Here is a 20317-nt window from a genome sequence, read left to right as displayed (position 1 = left end):
TCCCATCTACCTAGGACAGTCTCCCACTCCCACCTTGGTTTCTCTTTGTCAATCTATGGTTGTTCTATATGTCTTCATGCGTAAGTTATGCCCATCACTAGGGTATACGAGTATCTCAGGGGAATACTCTAAGCAGGAAAAGTTGTGTATGGAAGATAAAGACTTGGAAAAAAAAATCATAATTTGGAAAATGCCAGTGTCATTCTTAGGGAGGCTTAATGACTGCCTCTAAAAGCACCTTGCTCAGGCACCCTTGCATTCTTCATTGCTTTAGGATGAAAGTGCTGTCAGTTCTGTAACATTTTCATCTTCACAGCATCCCATCTGGCAACAGAGTGCAACTAGTCCTTAATTTAGTGATCGAGGGTTGAGATAGAAATCCTAAGAATATACACTAACACTGTAATAACACTGGGATTATCTAATCCCAGACCCATACCAGTGTCCATTTCCAGATCTATTCTTCTCCCTTACCCCATGAACATTGCTCAAAACTCCATCTGTTTTCTGACCAGAAAACTCAAAATGAATTGATCCCAAATGAATTAAAGGAGTCCCGTTTTGCACGGTGTGCCTCAAAAACAGAGGTGGGCCTCATACCACATTTTTAAGGTCAGCATGGCTGGACATATGCAGTTGTGCTTCCTCGCAGTTTCCCTGGAGATCTGTGATAGTTTGAAAAGATAATGTCTGAATAATCATTCATCATTGAAAAGAAGTTTTGGCTAATTTCCAGAGCTCCTGTGACTATATTTTCTTCATGTCTGTGTCTTCCCTCTGTACAATTTCTATTGTGTAGGTTTTCACTGAGGGCAGAATTGGTCACTTCATCTCCAGATGTTTTAATTATCATTGCTTCAAGGCTGGTTAGAAATAGAACTTGCTATTTATTCAGAAAATAAAACTTTGACAACTCTACAAAGTTAGATGATTTGCCAGAGCTATATCCTGAATGAGAAATGAAATAGGTATTAAAAGTTGAGTTTCTGCCAGCACAGCCTATTTGGGGCCACACCTGCTGCTGTTTGAATATGAGCGGGGAGAGTAGAATAACTCAGTGTGCTGCAACTCCCAGAGCCTAGATGTGAGTGACTGCTCAATCCATTATTATGCTAATATTTTAGTGCTCTTTGGTGTCAATAACTGACAGATTTGTGCTGTAACATTAACTTCAGTCCAGAGTTAACCATGGAACCTAAACTTCACAAAGTTTACCGAGTTTATGCGTTGCCTCTTACTCTGCCCTTCCAAGCAAAGAAGTCCAGGCAAGGGGGAAAATTAGATCAAAATCTAGATTTGCCCATTAAAGCAGCAGAGACCCAATTATCTTGTCTCTGGAGAGTGAAGCCTGAGCCTTGAGGTTAGCCTCAACTTCCACTGAGTGTTTTTAATGCACTAATGCACCAGTGTCGTCTGTTACAAAGGTAGATGGGAAATGTTGACTCAGCCTGGGCAATGACTACCATTAGAATGAGGTGATCTGAGCTGCAGGCTGGTCAGAGGTACCGAAAAGGACAAAAGGTCCTGAACCAGGAGAGACACTGACCTTTAGCCTGCTCTATGGCCCGTCTTCCTATACAATAGATATACCCGCAGGTGTTAAAGAAAGGATCAGAATTCTAAAAGCATTTGGCATCCAGAAAATTCTACGGCAATCTTGCTGACAGATTTCTAGAGCAGCTCCACATTTACTGCATTTCCGGGTTCTTCAGAAAAGGCCGCTGGTGACTTGGTTCCTGGCATGGAGACTGATCTTTCTTGATCATTTGGCTGTGTCTCCTTCTCTCACAGGGATCATTCAAAGTGTTAAGGTGGAAGAAAGCAGGAAAAAGATTAGGTTGTGGGGAATGAATTCACCAGGTTCACACCCTTGGCAACCTGGGGGTCATCCTAACAATGATGCAAAACATAGGCAGAGTAAGTTCATTTTAGCTATGATCTAGTTGGAATGGTAAGGTATCTAGACCAGACCTATGTTTCTTTCTTTCACCCATACAGGGAAGCGCACCCAATTACATTTGCTTTCTCAAAGCTTTGTTGCACTGTGTCCTTCACAGATTTCAGCAGCAGAAGTCAATTAGAGAATGACTTCCCTTCGGATAAAATGCTTCTCCCTGCCATGTGTGCTACCCGCATGACCAGAGCAAAGAAAGTGCAGGCAGCTCACTGCAGGAGAGCTACTAACAGCCCATCTTCCTTCCTGGGTGAGGACATAGGACGTGAACACCTGGAAGGCAAAAGAAAACATGAGGAAGAGGAAGACCAACTGTGTGATTTCCCAGTGGACCATCCACTTCATGGTGAGTGCCTCCAGACCAAAACTTTTTCCTAGAGTACTCGAAATGATAGCTGTTATCTCACATGTTGATACGTAACAGCAAACATTGCAAATATTTCTACTCTAAGCTCCTGCCTGAGTCACAGGTGTGATTCACCAGTACAGTTTAGGGGGATGACCTGATGGAAAAGAGATCTGAGGAGAAATACCTGGGTGTGCTGGTGAGTAACAGGTTTACCATGAGCCAGCATTGTACCTTTGTGGCCTAGAAGGCCATTGGTATATTAAGGTGCATCATAAAGAGCGTGGCTCTCCATCTGCTCTGCCCTGCTTAGGCCACATCTGGAATGCTGTGTCCAGTTCTGGGCTTCCCAGTTCAAGAAGACAGGGAACTTCTAGAGAGAGCCCAGCAGAAGGCCATCAAGATGATGGGGGTCTAGAGCACCTCCGTTATGAGGAAAGCTCTGGGAAGAGAAGACTGAAGAGGGATATAATCACTGTTTATAAATATGTATTGTGTGGGAGTCAAGTTGATGGGGCCAGACACCTATCAGTGGAGTGCAGCGATAGAACAAGTGCCAATGGGTGAAAACTGGAGCACAGGAAGTTCCATACAGGCAATATCTTATTTACTTTGAGGGTGACACAGCACTGGAACAGGCTGCCCAGACAGTTTGTGGAGTCTCCTTCTCTAGAGATATTCAAGACCTGTCTGGACACTTTCCTGTAGGAAATCTCCTGTAGGAAATCACTTATCGTAGGAAAATTTCTTTAGCAGGGAGTTGGACTTGATGATCTCTAGAGGTCCCTTCCAACCCCTATGATTATCTGTGATTCTGTGCATGATTCTTCAGTCTAACCATCAAAAACTTGGAGGCCTACGCTCTGAGCTAAGCTGTAGCTCAGGCTTGTCAACCCTATCAGTTTTAATGACAGGGACTCCTTTGGGGGTTTATTGCCCTCCTACTTTGGGAGGCAATCTACAGAGCTAGCAGGAAATGGGTATTGTGCAACAGGAGGAGCAAGGCTGCTGAACATGCCGAATCAGCTTGATGCACTGCACACACCCTGGACTCATAGCACAGGTGGTGAACAGGTCAGCAGCACACACACAGGTAAACAGGCAGTGTGCAATAGCTCAGACATGTAGGATGTGACAAGTGCTGCTTTAAGTTTGTTGAGTTTCCAGAAAGGTTAATGTGGACAATAATACTACACTTCCGAAAACAGCCTCTTAGTAGCAGTAGCAAGATCTTTGTTTCCCACATTGTTTGTCTTGTGAGAAACTGCTATCACCTCCTCCTTCTCTAGGAGACAGTCTGTGTTGATGCAGAGAGAAGCACTGTAAGATAGGCAAATATTTTAGCCAACTTTCCTCTTATAAGTTGCAGGCAGTTAATGACAGGAAGGCAAAATCCCATGTTGCATCCTTGAGGAGGAGTCAGGGAAGTGCAACTCTGGCATACAGAGCTGCCTGTGAGTGTTGAAAAGGAGAGTATTTTGTGCAGGAGAGAGTCCCCAGCCATGGGGAAGGCACTTTCCCAGTGTGGCAAAGGAGGTAGGCAAGTGTCCCAGCTCAGCATTTAGCCTCATTGACTGGCACAGTGGTCGGTATCCACCTGATAAGCAAAGCGGGAGAAAGCATGTAATTACCTGTATAAAACCGAGCTGGGTTGAGCTGACCCTTTCAATGACAACTTATATTTTAAAGGCATTTTAAACAAAATCCCTCTGTTCCCTGGAGGCAGTGGGGTTTTGAAACCAAGCAGAGCTTTAATGATGTGCCATTTTCTAGGCTACTGGTTCCCGCAGTTGCTGAGTCTTTGATAGAAACTGGCTGAAGGAGAGGGAGGAACCAAAAGCACTGGATTGGCATTTTCCCCACAGTGCACAAACAATGATGTTTCGGATCCTGTTCACACACTGTGTCATTCTTAACAGAGAGCTGGATGCCTGGGTTTAAAATCCTTTCCAACATCATAAGCTCCAGTCTCCATTCTCCACTCTTTGCAAATGGAAAAGAGCAGGCAGCTCTTTTTCTCCTGCCTTGGCTACAGCTGGAGTCACCTTTTCTAGATGTGGTCACCAGCAGTGCCTCCACGAGAGGTAGGCTGGCATCATCCAGTGGCAGTCCTTACAGCTATAGCTAATAGCAAACAAACTTCTCCTACCATGTCTACAGCTAATAGCAAACAAACATTCTCTTACCAGTGACTTTGTGCTCCAGGTGTGCTTTTGGCACAGTAGCTATAGGCTGGTTACACAGAATCAGAAAACACTCATAGAATCATAGAATCATTAAGGTTGGAAAAGATCTCTAAAATCACCTAGTCCAACCACCAGCACATCCCCACCATGCCCACTGACCATGTCTTCAGTGCCACATCCACCCGGCTCTGGAACACCTCCAGGGATGGTGACTCCACCACCTCCCTGGGCAGCCTGTGCCACTGCATCACTGCTCTTTTGGAGAAGAGATTTTTCCTAATATCTGACCTGACCCCCACCTGGAGCAACCTGAGACCATTACCTCTTATTCTACCATTGTTATCAGGGAGAAGAGGCCAACTCCCACCTCACCCCAAGCTCCTTTCAGGTCATTGTAGAGAGCAATGAGGTCTCCCCTGAGCCTCTGCCAGACTGAACAACCCCAGTTCCCTCAGCCGCTCCACATCAGAGTTGTGCTCCAGACCCCTAACAGCTCCATTGCCCTTCTCTGGACATGCCCCAGGGCCTCCATATCTTGTAGTGAGGGGCCCAAAACTGAACACTGCACTTGAGGTGCAGCCTCATGAGTGCCAAGTACAGAGCCCGCAAAAAAGACATCTTGGTAGTGTCAAAGGACAACATCAGCCTCACCAGCAGGAGAGTCTTCTCACATGGAGGACAACTCTCTCACTCCTCTATCTGTATAAAATGTCTACACAATTTGTGAGGAAAGGCACATGGCTCTGACTGAGTAGACACATTTGTGCAGATGTCAGGGAGCAGAAGAGATCAAGCGTGCAACGAAATCACTTCAGAGGAGGGAGAGATGGGTTTTCTTTGGTGTTTCTTTGGATAGGAGGAGAAAGATGAGGAGGAGACTATGACAATACACGCTTCATGAGCAGATGGTTTGAGATAGCAGGAACACTCCAGCAGTGACCCTTGAGTTTGGATTTAGAGTATATTTCCAGGCAAGTCCATAACACTGCAGTCCTAAAAACTTGCTTTTCCCACAAGATGGCTTCTGCAGCTAAATGGGTTAGAAATACAGTGTCATTTAAACCAAATAGATTTATGCCCTTATCACAAAGTAATTCTCGCACTTTGAACTCAGAGTCTGTGTTGTAAGCGAAAAAAAAAAGAAGAGCCCTCATATGCTAGAGATACACATGCAGTGCCATTTAATTCTGCTGAGCCTCAATTGAATTTGGAAGATTTCATTCAGCACGTGAATGCTTTCACCTGTGGCAAACTGCATGAAAAGCTCAGCAGAACCTTTTCAGAAAACCCAGATCTCAGAAGCAGCACTGGCACAACCCAATTTAGAAAGAGACCAGACTGAGAGAGACTTTACTTTGGAGGTGTGGTTATAGATGGCTGCCATTCTGCTATATGCAACCACTATCACTGCTGGTATCTTCAGAACTTAGGAACAAGCAGAGCAAACTCTTGTGGCCATCAGTCAGCATCATAGCACCAGAACCATGTCAACACCCAAGTTAAATACTGAGCACCCCTTTTCTTTTTTAGTTCCTCCTCTCTGCCCCGTGTGAGACTCTTGTGACTCAACATTTCACCTATGCCAGCTCCTGCTGCAGGATCCCAGCTTGGTTCAGGTTCTCATGGGCAATTCTTCTGCAGTGTGTTTCCCTCAGGCTGAGTCTGGCTATGTACATTTGTGTTTGTGTGTCTCCTGTAACTTTTTACAACTAAATGTGGTGGGTGAGTGTTCCCAGAAATGCAATTATTTCATAAGTTGTTAAGCATGGGTAATGATTCCTGTGCTCTCCTCCAGCCAGGGAACAGTCAGTGCCTCAGAGAAGACAGATAATAGCATCACCTTAATACATTGGCAGTTGCCCAGTCTTCCAGGACTTCTTCTCTGGGCAATAGTTCAAGCACAAGGTAGATCAGGCTTCCACAAATGGGGCTGGATCCTGATTTCAGCAGGAACTGGGGAATTCGAGGCATGGAACAACTAGACAGTGTTATTTCGTGCAACTCACTTCACCATTTTTCACTGTAGAAGATCCTTCCACAGTGAGTAAAAGTCATTCAAGTGTTTCTATAGCAGAAACCCTCTGCTCATCACCAACTGGGAACTCAAGGATCCTTTTATTACTCTTACAGATTAATTTTAATGATAATAAATTTGATCCCAAAGCATACTGACAAGTTCTGGAGGCAATTATCACAAAGACAATGGAAAATATGGAGATTATCTCAGTCCTGGACAAATTCCGGCATAAGCCATGTTCCTTCTGCATTGATGCCAGTGGCAGGCATCTCTAGCTTGGTGTTTATGTTTTCTCTGAAGCCATAAATTCATTTGTTCTGTTCATTTGCAGACGATATGGTCTAATCCATGTACTTCTGTGAAATGGCATGGTTTATCACTCACAGAGCAGTCCTTCCCCCAATATGCTGACTTATCTTAATGCATTTATAAAACTCCCCAAAGACACTGAAGCACTGTATAATCACAATTCCAGATAAATATCTCCTGCCCAGAATATGCCAACGGGACTGAGAAAAAGGGCAGAAACATCCCATTGTCCTGAAGAATGAAATGAAGCAATTTGAAATGAAAAGGAAAAGCAGAGGGAAAAAATAAATGCCTATATACATAATTTTGCTACCACTGGCTGTCTTACCAGGCTTCTGTTTGTCAATGTGAATAGTCCCTGCCATCCTGTGTCTCTGAGGGATGGAATTCCTACATACATTGAGAAATATTGAAGACTATCATAAACTCTACTTTAATTGTTTATTTGGTTTTTGTTGTTTGGTTTTTTTTCAGTTAAAGCAAACATTTGCATTCAGTTCTTTTCTCCAGCAGCTCCTTCTTTTTCTGGGAATTTCAGATCCAAAGGGCACATTACACAGGAGGTAGAGGTTAATTTGTTCTTGCAAGTCAAATCTGTGTAACGTGACCACTTGTAAAGTTGATGGCACATCTTGATAAATTTACTTCAAAGGTCTTACAAGTACTTATTGGCTTCTCCCAAATTGTCTGAGAGCTTTTCTTTACACCCCTAGGATCTGGTGCTTTTAATCACTGTTCTTTAATATTGATGGCAAGCCTTTTACCTACTGTATGAGCAAATGCTTGATGCTGAAATTAGAAACAGCAAACACTGTGTACTAAAATAATGATGGAAATATGCTTTCTTGGAGGGAGCACAGACGCTGAGGCAGGGATGTAAACAAGCGTGCCTGATTGATGTCTCGAGGTTTGCACAGATACGAGTAATCACAAAGAGCAGGAATAAAGCAGAAAACAGGCTGTCAGTGCAACCTGCCATAAGCTTGTTTTTCTCCACGGGCGGACAGCTGGGTTCTGACAAAGGTCAATGACCAGAGAGTGTGGGGAGAGCAGTGGGGAACCTGTATGCAACAGTGAGAGCCATTGCTAAATTACTGTGCCATACTTAACCGTCATCTCTTTGCTGGTGGATGGGATGGGTGAAAGTTGGAAGGGACTCAGGCTGATGGTGAGTAGCGTCCTTGACAATAAACTGTCCACATGCATGGTTTGATGTGTGTTATTTGAGGGCAATATTGGTGGTAGGTGGACGATCGGACTAGATGATCTTAGAGGTTTTTTCCAACCTTAATGATTCTGTTGTTCTATCTCCCTGCCTGCTCCTCTGAAAATCAGACTGAGAAATTCCTGCAGCCACTGCTGGGCTGGTATTCTTAGCATTCCTGTTTGCACTGCTCACAGCCTGCACCTCTCTGCATTTCAGCCTTGCTGTCAGGTGATTAGGCACTGTACCGTGCAGCAGAGTGAGCACAGCTCTTTGTCAGGCAATTGCAGGCCGAACACAAGGAAGTCAAGCCTTTAAATGCTCCAGTCCTGCTGCTATAACTCAACTTCTGCCACGCCTCAGTGGCCAGCAGCTGGATGCTAAATGCTACATTGCACTGGCAGGAGGCTCTACCCAGAGCACAGTGTATACATACAATTAGGATCAGTCTCACTGGCTGTGCCAGTCCATCTTGAAAGTGGCTACAAAACCACTTTAGTAAAGGTTAGCCACAGTGCCACGTTCCCACCTAAATAATACAGCACAAGCCTTTCGAAAGCCTTGAAACACCTCTTCAGCTAGGAGAGGGACTGCCATGGGCACATCTGGTAGCCAGGCAAGCACGTTTTGTTCTGATGCCATCAGCACGTTGTAGTAACTCTTTTTTAGAGTTGCATTTGCTTTGCTATTGGCTTGACCACCATGAGCGGAATGTCACCACAGGGGAACAGTGCTCAGAAAAGTCACTGAAAGGAACCAGCTGGGAGGCTCAAATATCTGTAATTGATTGAATTAAAAAGAAGAGAGAGTGTTTTTCTTTCAAAGAGCCTGAAAGGGAAAAACAGAACTCAACAAGATATAATGAAGCTCTTTGTCAAGGCTCCTGAGTTTCTTTCTGAGAAACAAGGAATACAGATATTTTTGTTACACAGAGAAAAACATATTTCTGAGGATGCGAAGCTGAAGTCACCACTTGCTTATGTAACTGCTTTCTCTCTTCTTGTCAAAGCAGCAGCAAAATCTTTGAAGCTGGTTATCACATGCTGTGATGGAGGGTCTGTCTGGAAATGACAGAGGATTGCAGCAAGATAAACTGATCCCACCAGTTTTCACCTACCTAGATATATACTTCAAAGCACAGATGTGTCGGCACTGACTAGTAGCCCTTCTTTGGGATTTTTGTTCCTTATCTCTCTAACGAATGCCCCAAGTAATGAGATCAAGTAGGCTTGATGCAGTCTTAGCCTGCTAACAGGCTAAGTGCAAATGGGAGTTGCAACTGCAGCACTGAAGAGATCTTCTGAGGTAACATTTGTTTAGCTGTTTCAGGTACGTAGGTGAGGCACAGCAACATAAACTGTAGCCTATTTGTCTGCTACAAACCACAGCCCAGAATGGATTTGCCAGAGTTGGTGCAGATGCATAGCTTTTACTTAGGAAACTTGGGTACAAGCGCCAATCATTGGCATTTATTTGCTCATACCTTTAATACCTTGCAGCTGTGATACAGTGGGTGGTGAAAATAAGCTATTACACACTAAGCTAATCTAAAATGTTGTAAACAAGCAATTGAAAATTAAACTCCTTCAGCTATGAGTAGTATAAAGCCTTAAATTGCCCTGCTTTTTAGGAAAAGAGTGATAGGGGTGGATATTTGATGAACAAATTTCACAATGACCCCTGGAAACCAAGTTGTCCAACTCCAACTTTAAGCAGAACCAGCTTAGGTCAGATTGCACAGGCAATGTGCAAGTCAAGTCAGGTTTGGAATATCTCCACGGATAGAGACTTCAGAGCCTCTCCAGGACTATATCCCCAGATCACACTACATCATGGTGAAAATATTTTTTTCCTATTACCTAATCAAAATTTTCCTTGCTGCAGTTTCTACCGATTGATCTTATCCTTTAACAGCATGCCTTTAAGAAAAATCGGTATTTGAACAAAGCTCAAGTGTTTCAACTTGCTCCAAGTTTGACCTAGTAATAAAGCCTGATCTGCAGAGGACAAATGTTCCTGTTACTGAATTTAAAGAAGCTATACTGCTTTATCAGTGTAGAGCATCTGGCCCTTCCAATGTCAACAGTAAGGCAATGTATAGACAGCTGTATTTTTAAGCATCTGCAAATGCTGACATATCTAGCTGCCTGGTATTTTCAGGCTTGGTTTCAGCAGTCAGCTAACCTGTAAATGACTTTCACAGAGCATAAAAGCACACTTGAATATCCCAGCTTTTACATAGAAAATAGCTCAGGAAACTCAGACAAAGTCTTATTTCCCCAGAGACTCTAAAGCCATGTTTGCAAAGCCAATGTTAGACTTCCAACACTTTCTAGTCTTACATCTTCCACCCACATTCTTTATTAGACAGTAATTCTGAATGCTGTTGTTTGCTATGGGATCTCTAAGCTAAGGTCCCAAGGCAAAGAGAAGTATCAAAGCTACAGTCATAGAAAGTTTCATCTTGCAAAGGAAAATGTTAACATACAAGCCCAGATTTTTTTTTGTTCTTCATGGATTTTTTTGTTTGTTGTCTTTTTTTTTTTTTAATCAAAAATAGAATGACTGATTACTTATAGAAAAATATGCACTTCCTACTGGCAAAAGCCTTGATTAGTTCACAGGACTCTCTATTGTTAGAAATTTAATTTCATTTCCACTTGAAATCAAAGCCTGTCCTTCAGTCTCTACTGTCCTAATGCCTGACCTCCTGTTATTTTATTTTGTTTAATCTGATGAGAGCAAACTTTGAAAAGCCAGGTTTCAGTACAAGTGGCACTCCTGAGCACTGTGTAGATCTTTCCCTTACGTAACAGTCTTGTCTGAAAAACAGTTCAACATGCCCTTCCAAGAAGGAAAAATGTGGAAAAGCTGAGAGACAGGGTGTTTCTTTTGCCTGTCACCAAGCTACCTGGGTCATTTTCATACCAAAAATGCTGAGAGGAGACACTCAAAACTCATCAACCTATTCTCTTTTAAACTGTGCTGTCCAGTCTTGAACGCATCTTAGCTGTCAGTGGGATGGACACTGGCAGATCCATTCCCTGTCCCCTCTATAGCACAATTTGAAATATTGAATGGTTCAAGGCAATGTATCAGGCTTTCAGGTACTATAAGATGTTCAATTCTCACTAAGTTTCTTCTCACATATACACCAGCTATGCACATCCTTTGTCTTCCCATTCTCATAAGGTAGACTTTGCAGCTCCTTCTAGACTCATAATCTTCACTACTGAGTCTGTTATATCCCATCCCTGTAGAAATAGTATCGTATTGCTTGTTACAGATGATTTCTTGCATCAGTCTAGGTTGATTAATCCAATAAACTCCACCAGCTGTCCTGCCAGCACCCAGAAATTCTTAAGCTGATAGCCCAGGACAGATATCCACATCATCATCTTTGTCTACGGTGTATACAACCATACTGTCTATGGAGAAGTCCTGCAGCTAGCAAGGTCTGATAATGTAAAACATTTCTTTCTAGCTCAAGTAATATTCTCTGGTCTGGGGACTAAAGGTCTTGCCTTCAGTTTTTATTTCACCTGTATGGTGCTTACAGATAAGAGCTACTGATTGCTGTTTATATGATGCCCACTGTGATGGAATCAGATCCAGATGGCCTTTGACAATCACTTAATTCTCATCATGGGCCACTTCAGCCATTCTTATTCTATAGAGTCTGGTCAACATATGAGATAGAAGGATTTATACTGGATTAAATAATGATTTGCTGTATTCTGATGGAATACTAAAAAAAAAACCTATTTTTTTTTTTCATTTGAGATAGCATCTTAGATTTTAAAATGTAGAAAGTTTCTCTGCAGAGTTATCAAATTATATTGCAGTTCACTGAAATAAGACTTTTTTTTTTTAAGAAAAAAAAAAACAGAAACTAAAAATGGGTCTTTTTCTTTGCTAATTCTGAAATCTTCTGGGAGGTAGTCATGTTTGTTTGTTTCTCCTGAAGGCTTTCTGTTTGTTTGCTGGAAGTTTCATAGACTGACATGGCATACAAACCCTGTCAGGACATGAACTCTGTTAGTATTCCAGAAGTTTATGTGCAGTTGGGACCATATGAAAAAGGAGGTGCTTACATTTCACCTTGGATCACTTGCTCCCCTGTGTAAATGTTGGAGGTAGTCTGCAGCTTCTCCCAGGTTTGGGGAACAATTTCTCACCCCAGCAAAAGGCAGGAGCTCAGATCAGTTTTCAGTGAGACATGCAGGACACTGCAGGAAGGTCTCAAATTTCTGAGACCATTACAAAGTCAGGGCAAAAATCCCTTGTTTTCTGGACTATGTGAATTGCCCTGTGCTATAGAAATATAAATACCATATATTGTAAAGATAAAAATGTAGCAGTGAGATTTATTACTGTATGACAGAATATAATGTACTTGACAAAATATCACCTTGGTACTCAATCTCACCTGTCTGCAGTATCTCCCAGGAAGATATGGAAGACGATCCTCACAGAGAGGTGTGAGGTGAAAGTCTTTCACACGAGAGACGCTGTGGACTAATTTAGTATTATCTTATCCCCAAGGACATAATGTCTTGAAATTCATATTCTCAGTACTGATAGTTTATATTGCCCTTTTTTAATGCATACGGCAATAAATCCTCCTTTTCTTACAGCCACCTTTTGGGAAGGTTCGAGTCAATGCAACTTTGTAATCAGAGCTTCTGAAAGAGGATGCCCATTGCTATCTTCAGTATATATACAAAAAAATGGATTCTCATTTCAAATCTCCTTCCTGGTTGTGTCAGCAAGATTCAATCTAAATGACAATTTTCCCTTGGGGCTGAAGTCAGATCTGCTGTCTAATGAGTAGTACTTCGATAGGCCAGTGAAAAGTCTAATGATATGGATTTAACTCTGTTGGACATGGGCATCATTACGTTGTTCCTGAGATATGGGAGTATTGACAGTGTTTATGATAAATGACTCTCCTCAGTTATTCTTGCATGAATGGTCTCCTTATCGAAGTATGTGAAGTATTTTAAAAAGAGGAAATATTCACAATGGATCATATTTACTTGCGGGTTCCCAAATATTGCATCCTAGGCATGTTCCTACCAAATCAATGGGCAGAATTTTTTATTCCTTATATTCTGTGTCAACAGAGTCACAATAAAATTTCCATAACAGAATGGAAAATGTCATATTCTGGTTGGGGTAGAGCCTGATTTGTACTGTCTGAGGTGTTTAGTTACCTTTTTCACTGATTTAGCCCCAACTAGCAATAGTTCACGCTAATGCTAAAGAGGAAAAAATTGTATTTCTTGTTGAGGGAGCAAGCTGTTTCTGGGTAACTTCCCAGTAAGAAATGCATGCATCTAGTTACATTGTATGCATTGGTAGTTGTCATCAGACCATGGATAGCCAAAAGCAATTATTCAAAAAGGGGGGTTTCTTCAGCAACATTGTGTCATTGCAAATTACTTCAGGTTGTTGAGTAGCAAGTTCATCACATACTCTACCGAGATTTTTTTTATCCTTCTATCAAGCTGCAGTTTTACAAGGTCAGAAGAGGAAAACCGTGACTCACAACACTTGGGGCATGGCTTTTTGCACTGCTCATTCAGTGTCAGCTGGAACATTCTCTATTTGTGCATCAGAGAGGATTCCAGACATGGGATGAGGCTGAACTCTGTGTTCTGCAGATCAGTTGCCTGACAGCTTAGTTTCCGTTCTCACCCTCCATGCAAGACATCAATCCTTCAGTATCATTTAAGACCAATCCAGACTTTATTCTAACTTACACCAAGTGTCATACATAGTTCATGATCTGAATAAAATACCCTTGTGAGGGAGGGCATTTTTAAAATACTGTAGGAGTGCTGAGGGGAAAGCCAGTTTGTGAGGTCACGCTGGAGCAGTCTAAAAACTCATTTAAATATGTAATTTCTCAGCAGATTTGATCTACTGTGCAAAAGGTTTCTGAAGCTGGCTATTCTAATGTTCTTGTTCTCCAACCATGAATCACTCCAACACTGGCTGTAGCATAAAGTAGCTTGAACTGGTGTGGCATTGGAAAAGAATGCAATGGGGCAAGAAACTGCTGGAGATGTCCGGTGACAAAGTGACATGGGAAAGAAGTTACTAGTGCTCTGGGGTGAAGGGGAGATGGAGATGATGATTGTAAGGTAACTGTCATGAGGTCTAACAGGTTACAGTAATCTAAAAACCACTTGGCTCAATCTCACAGTCAGTCCCTATCCACAATAACTCAGAGACAACTTTTAAGGCAAGAATGAACATGTTCATGCAAACCGAGCAAAAAAGCATAAGGAAGCAAGGAATAGCTGCAGACTTTGTAGTAGATCTCAGCAACCTTGCAAAGACTTAGACAAATATCCTAAAGAAATAGTCTGAGAACAATGAGAGCCTTGGTCTAGGGAGAGGAAGCAAGCCAGGCCTGACACAGTTTATCTATGGACAAAGATTTCCACATTCATTCATTATCCCCTCACTGCCCAACAAGATTCATGGCCTCCCAAGTGGGGAGAAATTCATTGTAAGTCCAAGGAAAATACAGACTTCTATTTTATTAACAAAAAGCTGCAGATGACCTTGAATATTCAATCCGCTCTTCTGAGGGTGCTACACCTCAGAGCTTGGGGAAATCATAGTAACATCAGAATGACAGCAAAAGATAGGCATAGAAAATTTATAAGCTGAAAGAAAAACGGTGATTTGTCACAGGCACAAGAACAGCACTGAGACAAAATAGAGTAACTACTTATTAATTGTCTTTACATTAAGGATTTGCTCACAAATAGTTAATTAAGGATTACAGATTAGCAACAAATTTTGCATGCATGTGACAGATGAGCAACAAAGATCAAAGGTTCATCCAACACTAAAGGACTCAGATGGCAAAATCACAGCAGAGATAGTGTGGTTAGAATGCATAATGTTTTATGTTTAAAATATATATATTTCTGTAGCTGTTGACAGGCAATGAATCAGAGGAATTAGCATTGCATGTGGACATTGTTTATTTTCTTCTTGAATGCTAAAGTTCACATTCAGTGTTGGGTCAGGAGACAAACATCTAAGGTATGTACATCCCTAGAAGGTGTTGGAGAAGCAATCCAAGCTGCACAGCAATTTGCAGAAATTTCTGTATCTCTGAATCTTCTTCTGGTTCCGTGGCCATTTCCTATGAAATTCAGTATACCTTTCCTTCTTTGCACAGTTGAGAGGAAAGGGAAACGGAGAATCCGGACAACGTTCACAGCTGAGCAGCTTCAGGAACTGGAGAAGATTTTCCAAGTGACTCACTACCCAGATGTCCATATTCGCAATCAGTTGGCAGCAAAGATTAACCTACCGGAAGCCAGAGTTCAGGTACGTTCTGTCTCCAAAAGGCTAATCTCATTTCACCAACTCTTTACTCAGGACTGAGTGTTAGTGAGTGAGAACTCAGGACATGCCTGAGTGACAACACTAATGAAATATGCGATCTCTCTGTTGCTTTTCATGGGAAGCCAGTATCATTATTCTCTTTTTACAAATAGGGTAAAAAGCATTTGTCACTCAGCTGGGATTAACCAAATGGGATTAATCAAAGGGTTAACAGGTGCTCTAAGTATATTAAATGCATAGCAAATAGGAGTTTCAGATGGTTATAAGCAACCTGTTGGACTCTGTAGCAACAGAACAGCCATTTATGAAAAAAATATATTGATTATTTATCAACCTTTTATAGGCAACATAATTCATTGCAATTCCCATCGTCCCATCTCTACAGGTGTTCAAAAAAGTGAAAATAACTGCCCAAATGAAAATGTTTTTTAATGTTTTGTAATTTGACATCACAGACTATAAATGCCCTGGCTGTAATTTCAGTGCAGGGAAAATAATCTAGCTTTCCCCAGCTGTAATATCATCTTGATGACAGAGCTCAACATTGACTGCATACGTCTGCTGTATGTGAAATATGCTGCATTGAAATATACGTATTGCTGGATTTTGGAATTCGGTGTTCTATTTAGAATGGTTGTGATGATTTTTACAGTTCCTGTACTTGTCATAATTCTGGAGTCATAAGTGTATTTCTATGTACGTATCCCACTCTAACAATCAAAGTTCACCATAGAGTAGTTTATTGACTGTGACATGCCTGGGACTATGGACTAACTGTGATGATACTGCTTCAGGGTTAGATGACAGGGAACATTGGAACAGCACAGTTGCAATGTGCCCACTAGCAATATCTGTGCACCCATAACACGTTTCCAATGGCATGAAGCATGAGCTGGGCTACTAGTCAGTGTTCCTGAAAATCAAATCACATGAAAGAACAGAACCATCTTCCATGTAAAAAAAATGTAATTTATAGTCTGTAGAGAAAAAGAAAGAAGGAAATAAACTGAGTTATCATTGGAAACATCAACGTGAGATGTAGTAGAAAGAAGAAAAAGCCCATCTGAATTCCAGATAGCAAATTCCCTGTGCAGGCAGTGAATCTGACATGGAAGTTCTGCATTTATCCCTTTCTTGACTGATGGAGGAAAATTGGCCACAGGACTAAAAACTAGTGGTAACTTAAGTACAAGATGATTTTAATTTTGATAGTATCTGTTATATATAAACAAAAAAGAGAATAGAATAGAAAAGAGAATAGAAAAGTGCATAGAATTCACATACATTCTTTGTGCTTTGAAATGATAGCTTTGACAAGGCTAAAATCAGCTATAAATCAAATCACCTCAGAGAATATAACAAAAAAAAAAAGTGAGAAATCACTGTAGTAACCATTTGAAACATTTCATAACCGTGTGAAAAGCCAATCAAGAAACAAATCTGTGACTCTTGCAGAACAATTTAAGTGGACAAATGGAAAAACAACCTTGTGCGTGTGTGTGCCTACTTGCAACATAAGTGAAAAAGGCTAGAAGAGTAAACATTAGAAACAGGAAGTTATAAAAATGAATAAGCAGTGCAAAATGATACAGGCCAAATCTGTAGTCAAAAAAGTAAAGGATCGTCAGAAACTCAATAAAAGCACATGCAGAGCAAAAAAAAAAAAAAAAAAAAGAAAGGAAGTGAATGATTATATTCATCTGCTACTGTATAGACATAGTGGGACTGTCAAGGATAATGCAGAAATGGCAGATCTCTGTCCTTGGAAATATGTCATATAAGGTGGTGGTATCACATGATGGTTATGAGACACTTTTCGTCAGGATGATGTTGAACAGTAGCTGCAGCCTGACATTTTTAAATCCAGAATCTGTGTGACTTGCTTCTAGTAGCTCTTAAAAAGCTACTTGAGAAGCATATTGGGTCATCAGTTTGATATTCAATCAGTCCTGGAGCCCAGGAGATATTTCAGGGACCTGGAAGAGAGTTAATAATGTGTCAGTGCTTGGAAGTGTAGACAGAATGACCAGATAATGATTGGCCTGTAAGAAAAACATTGATTTTGGCAAAACAATGTTAAAGCTGATATGAGCCTCTGTTAATGATGAATTAAAATAAGAGTAATATATTTAATGCTTTTCATCATTGGCTTATGGAAAACGATGTCATCAGACTAATCTTTTTTTTTTTATTAGATTATATATTTGATTGATAGAGTTAATAACATTGAGGGCATGTGACGGCAAGGGCCTTGCCTTGGTCTTACGCTGCTCTTGGATTAAGATCAAGACGCCATGTGCTAGTACACAAGAAGCTGAATGTGCAGCAGGTGTCCAATCGCAAACAAGGGCATTTCAAAGGAGGTCTCTCATAGAAACCATTTACTGACACAAAGGTCAATTTGTACTGCATAATCGGCAAAATCTTTAATAATACAGTTATGAAATAGTAAGAAGATAGGGGACTGGTAAATAAGGAAAAAGTTGATTCTTTAGTACAGCGTGTTCTGTCTCATTAGTCATGAGTCTGCAAGAGAATAATATGGGGACAAGCACAAAGTAACAGACGGAAGCCGTTCCTACAACACGGGGCATACGACCCTCCCTCAGCACTCTGTTTTAGCCCTTGTTTCCTCAGAAATCCTGCTGATCAGCCTCCCTCATCCTGCTCCTAGTAAATGCTACTGCTGAGAGGGCAAATGAGTGTCTTGTGAAGTCTCGGGCAAGATTAAGGAGGCAGCTGACCCTGGCTTTAGCACCAGTGTGATTTTCACAAGCACACATGAGATTGCTGTGCTTTGTCTCTGTGCCAGTTCAGAAGCACTGGAAAAATGGAGGTCAATAGTAAGCAGAGAAAGAGTAGTATCAGTAAGTTGATATCTGTGGTGGATAAAACTTGGAGGAATAGGTTTAAATCCCAGTAAAGGAAAGTCAGGGTGCACACTGAGAAATCATTCTAAGGGTAGGGGTATTAGTGAGCCAGTTGGGCAAAACGGTTTTGGTTTGGGTTCTAAACACAGCTGTACCAATATTAAATAATAATAAAAAATCCCTCAAGTGAGTGCTTTATCCAATGTGCAGACTTTGGAAAGAACACTTAAAAGGTTGAATTTTTGGCCTGGGTACACCCCTGTACCCTCAATCACTTATTGGTGATAAAGAGGAATCATTTCATGGCACTGTTTCACCAAATAACTCCTGCTTGGTCGAAAGGGAACAGAGCAGTTCGTACAGCCTAAGCAGTTCTCAAACACATGCAAACCCAGATAAACAAGTATGTCCTTTCAGTAACCTCAGATAGTGCTAACTATCAGCAATATAACACAGGTCTCCTGGCATTCCCATTACTTCCTGGGCAAGAGATGCTGAAATAATTGAGCTGTTCATTATCGGATTTAAAATGCATATATATTTACAACCAAGAGCATCTGGTTTTGATCCCTAACACCTTGTGTTCACTTGAAACACTTGCCAAGTAAGAAATGCTTACATTCAAACAACAAGTTCCTAAGCCAGCTGGTCCACAATGGAAAGGGAATTCAACTTTCACAGCACTGCAACAAGATCTTCTACTACTGTGGCTACACAACTAATACTTTTGTGCCTCAGCCAGAAGCCAAACAGGTCAAAGCAGCTGACAGATGAAAGAAACTGCCTTGAGAAAACTGGTTGTTCATTGTCATGGGCAAAAGATATGGCAGATAACATATTGAGAGCGTTGAGTGATTCAAAAGGTGGCATCTTCTTGGATCTTTTGCTTAAGATCCTTACATGAATTTCAAAATGTTACAAGACAAATACAGGAAAAACCCTGTTACTATAGTTCCACTGGTGACACAGTCTCTATTGCTTTATATATTTATATATTATAATATTTATTTTTAGAAGATGTGATTCTGTGAGAGAAAAGTGGCTGTTCCAATTATGCAGAGATTCCAAATGCTATGCAAAGTGCAAGAGGTGCTGTGTCAAACCCAATGTTTTCCTTTAGGTTCAGCCTCTGTTTATGCTGAGCTAGAGGTCAATGTTCTCTGAACCTCACTTAATGAACAGGAAAATTAGTTGGATGTGAGCAATTCCTTCTGTAACAGCTACTCATTTCTGTGTCCTTTCTTGCCTGTATCCAGATCTGGTTCCAGAACCAGAGAGCCAAGTGGAGGAAGCATGAAAAATTTGGCAACTTTGGTGGCCTTCAGCATCTGACAGAAGTTGATTTCATTCCTGCTCCCAAGCCAGATATCACAGTGAGTACTGGTGGCTATATATAAAGCCAGTGAGGGGAGACAGCTATCCTTCACCAGGTCACCTCGTCACATGGATCTATCCAAGACAGAATCAGAAAGTACAAAAAATGGTGATATGATCCAGATAAATCCCAATGAGGATGGTCAATGAACATTTTTTTTTAGCAAAAAGTATTATTCCTAAACCTGTTCCATAAATGTGCTGTGAGTTCTCTCTTGTAGGGTGGTCCTACCTTATTTTACTTCTAAAATTTTTACATTGATTTGCATTCCCTGTAAATCATACTTTGGGTCAAAACATCTTTACCACAGGCAATGTTCTGAACAGGAAGGAACAGGACATTTGCACTTGCAAAGCTGTGTTTCTTTAGCCAGTATCCCTGCACAATGTCCAGCCTTGTTAGGCTGATCTATGTTTTTGCCCTCAATTCATGTCCTTTCTAGGCCCAGGACAGTTAGACTAGGCTGGCACACAGACTCTTTCCCTGTCAGTAGTGTTTCCATAGCTATAACAAAGGGTATTTTGCCTTGATCCCTGAGTGACAGCGCTTCGCTGGGTTTTAGGGAGCCTATTTTTCTACTTTTTCTTAATTACTGAGCACCAGGGAAACAACTAAGGTTGACTGCAAATTGTATCTAAGTAAAAGTCAGTATTGTTTTATCTAAGACTTCATTTTTACTCTT

The 20317-nt window shown here is 41.3% G+C and overlaps 1 protein-coding gene across 5 annotated transcripts in view; it reads left to right on the top strand.

Annotated features, from left to right (window-relative positions):
* Positions 1–20317, top strand: part of ISX (intestine specific homeobox) — a 68776-nt gene that overhangs the window by 5854 nt on the left and 42605 nt on the right. For all 5 annotated transcript variants that reach the window (XR_005843252.2, XM_025155535.3, XM_040656551.2 and 2 more), the window contains 3 exons: positions 2058–2300; positions 15221–15372; positions 19517–19633. Coding sequence is in view for 4 of the 5 variants with exons in the window: in XM_025155535.3 (XP_025011303.2) it covers positions 2058–2300; positions 15221–15372; positions 19517–19633 (512 nt within the window). In the remaining variant the exon portion in view is untranslated. The remainder of the gene's footprint in view (positions 1–2057; positions 2301–15220; positions 15373–19516; positions 19634–20317) is intronic.

Source organism: Gallus gallus, chromosome 1, assembly GCF_016699485.2.
Source record: "Gallus gallus isolate bGalGal1 chromosome 1, bGalGal1.mat.broiler.GRCg7b, whole genome shotgun sequence".
Classification (NCBI taxonomy): Eukaryota; Metazoa; Chordata; class Aves; order Galliformes; family Phasianidae; genus Gallus; species Gallus gallus.
The sequence above is the reverse complement of the archived record's forward strand: the minus strand, read 5'-3'. Positions and strand labels throughout refer to the sequence as shown.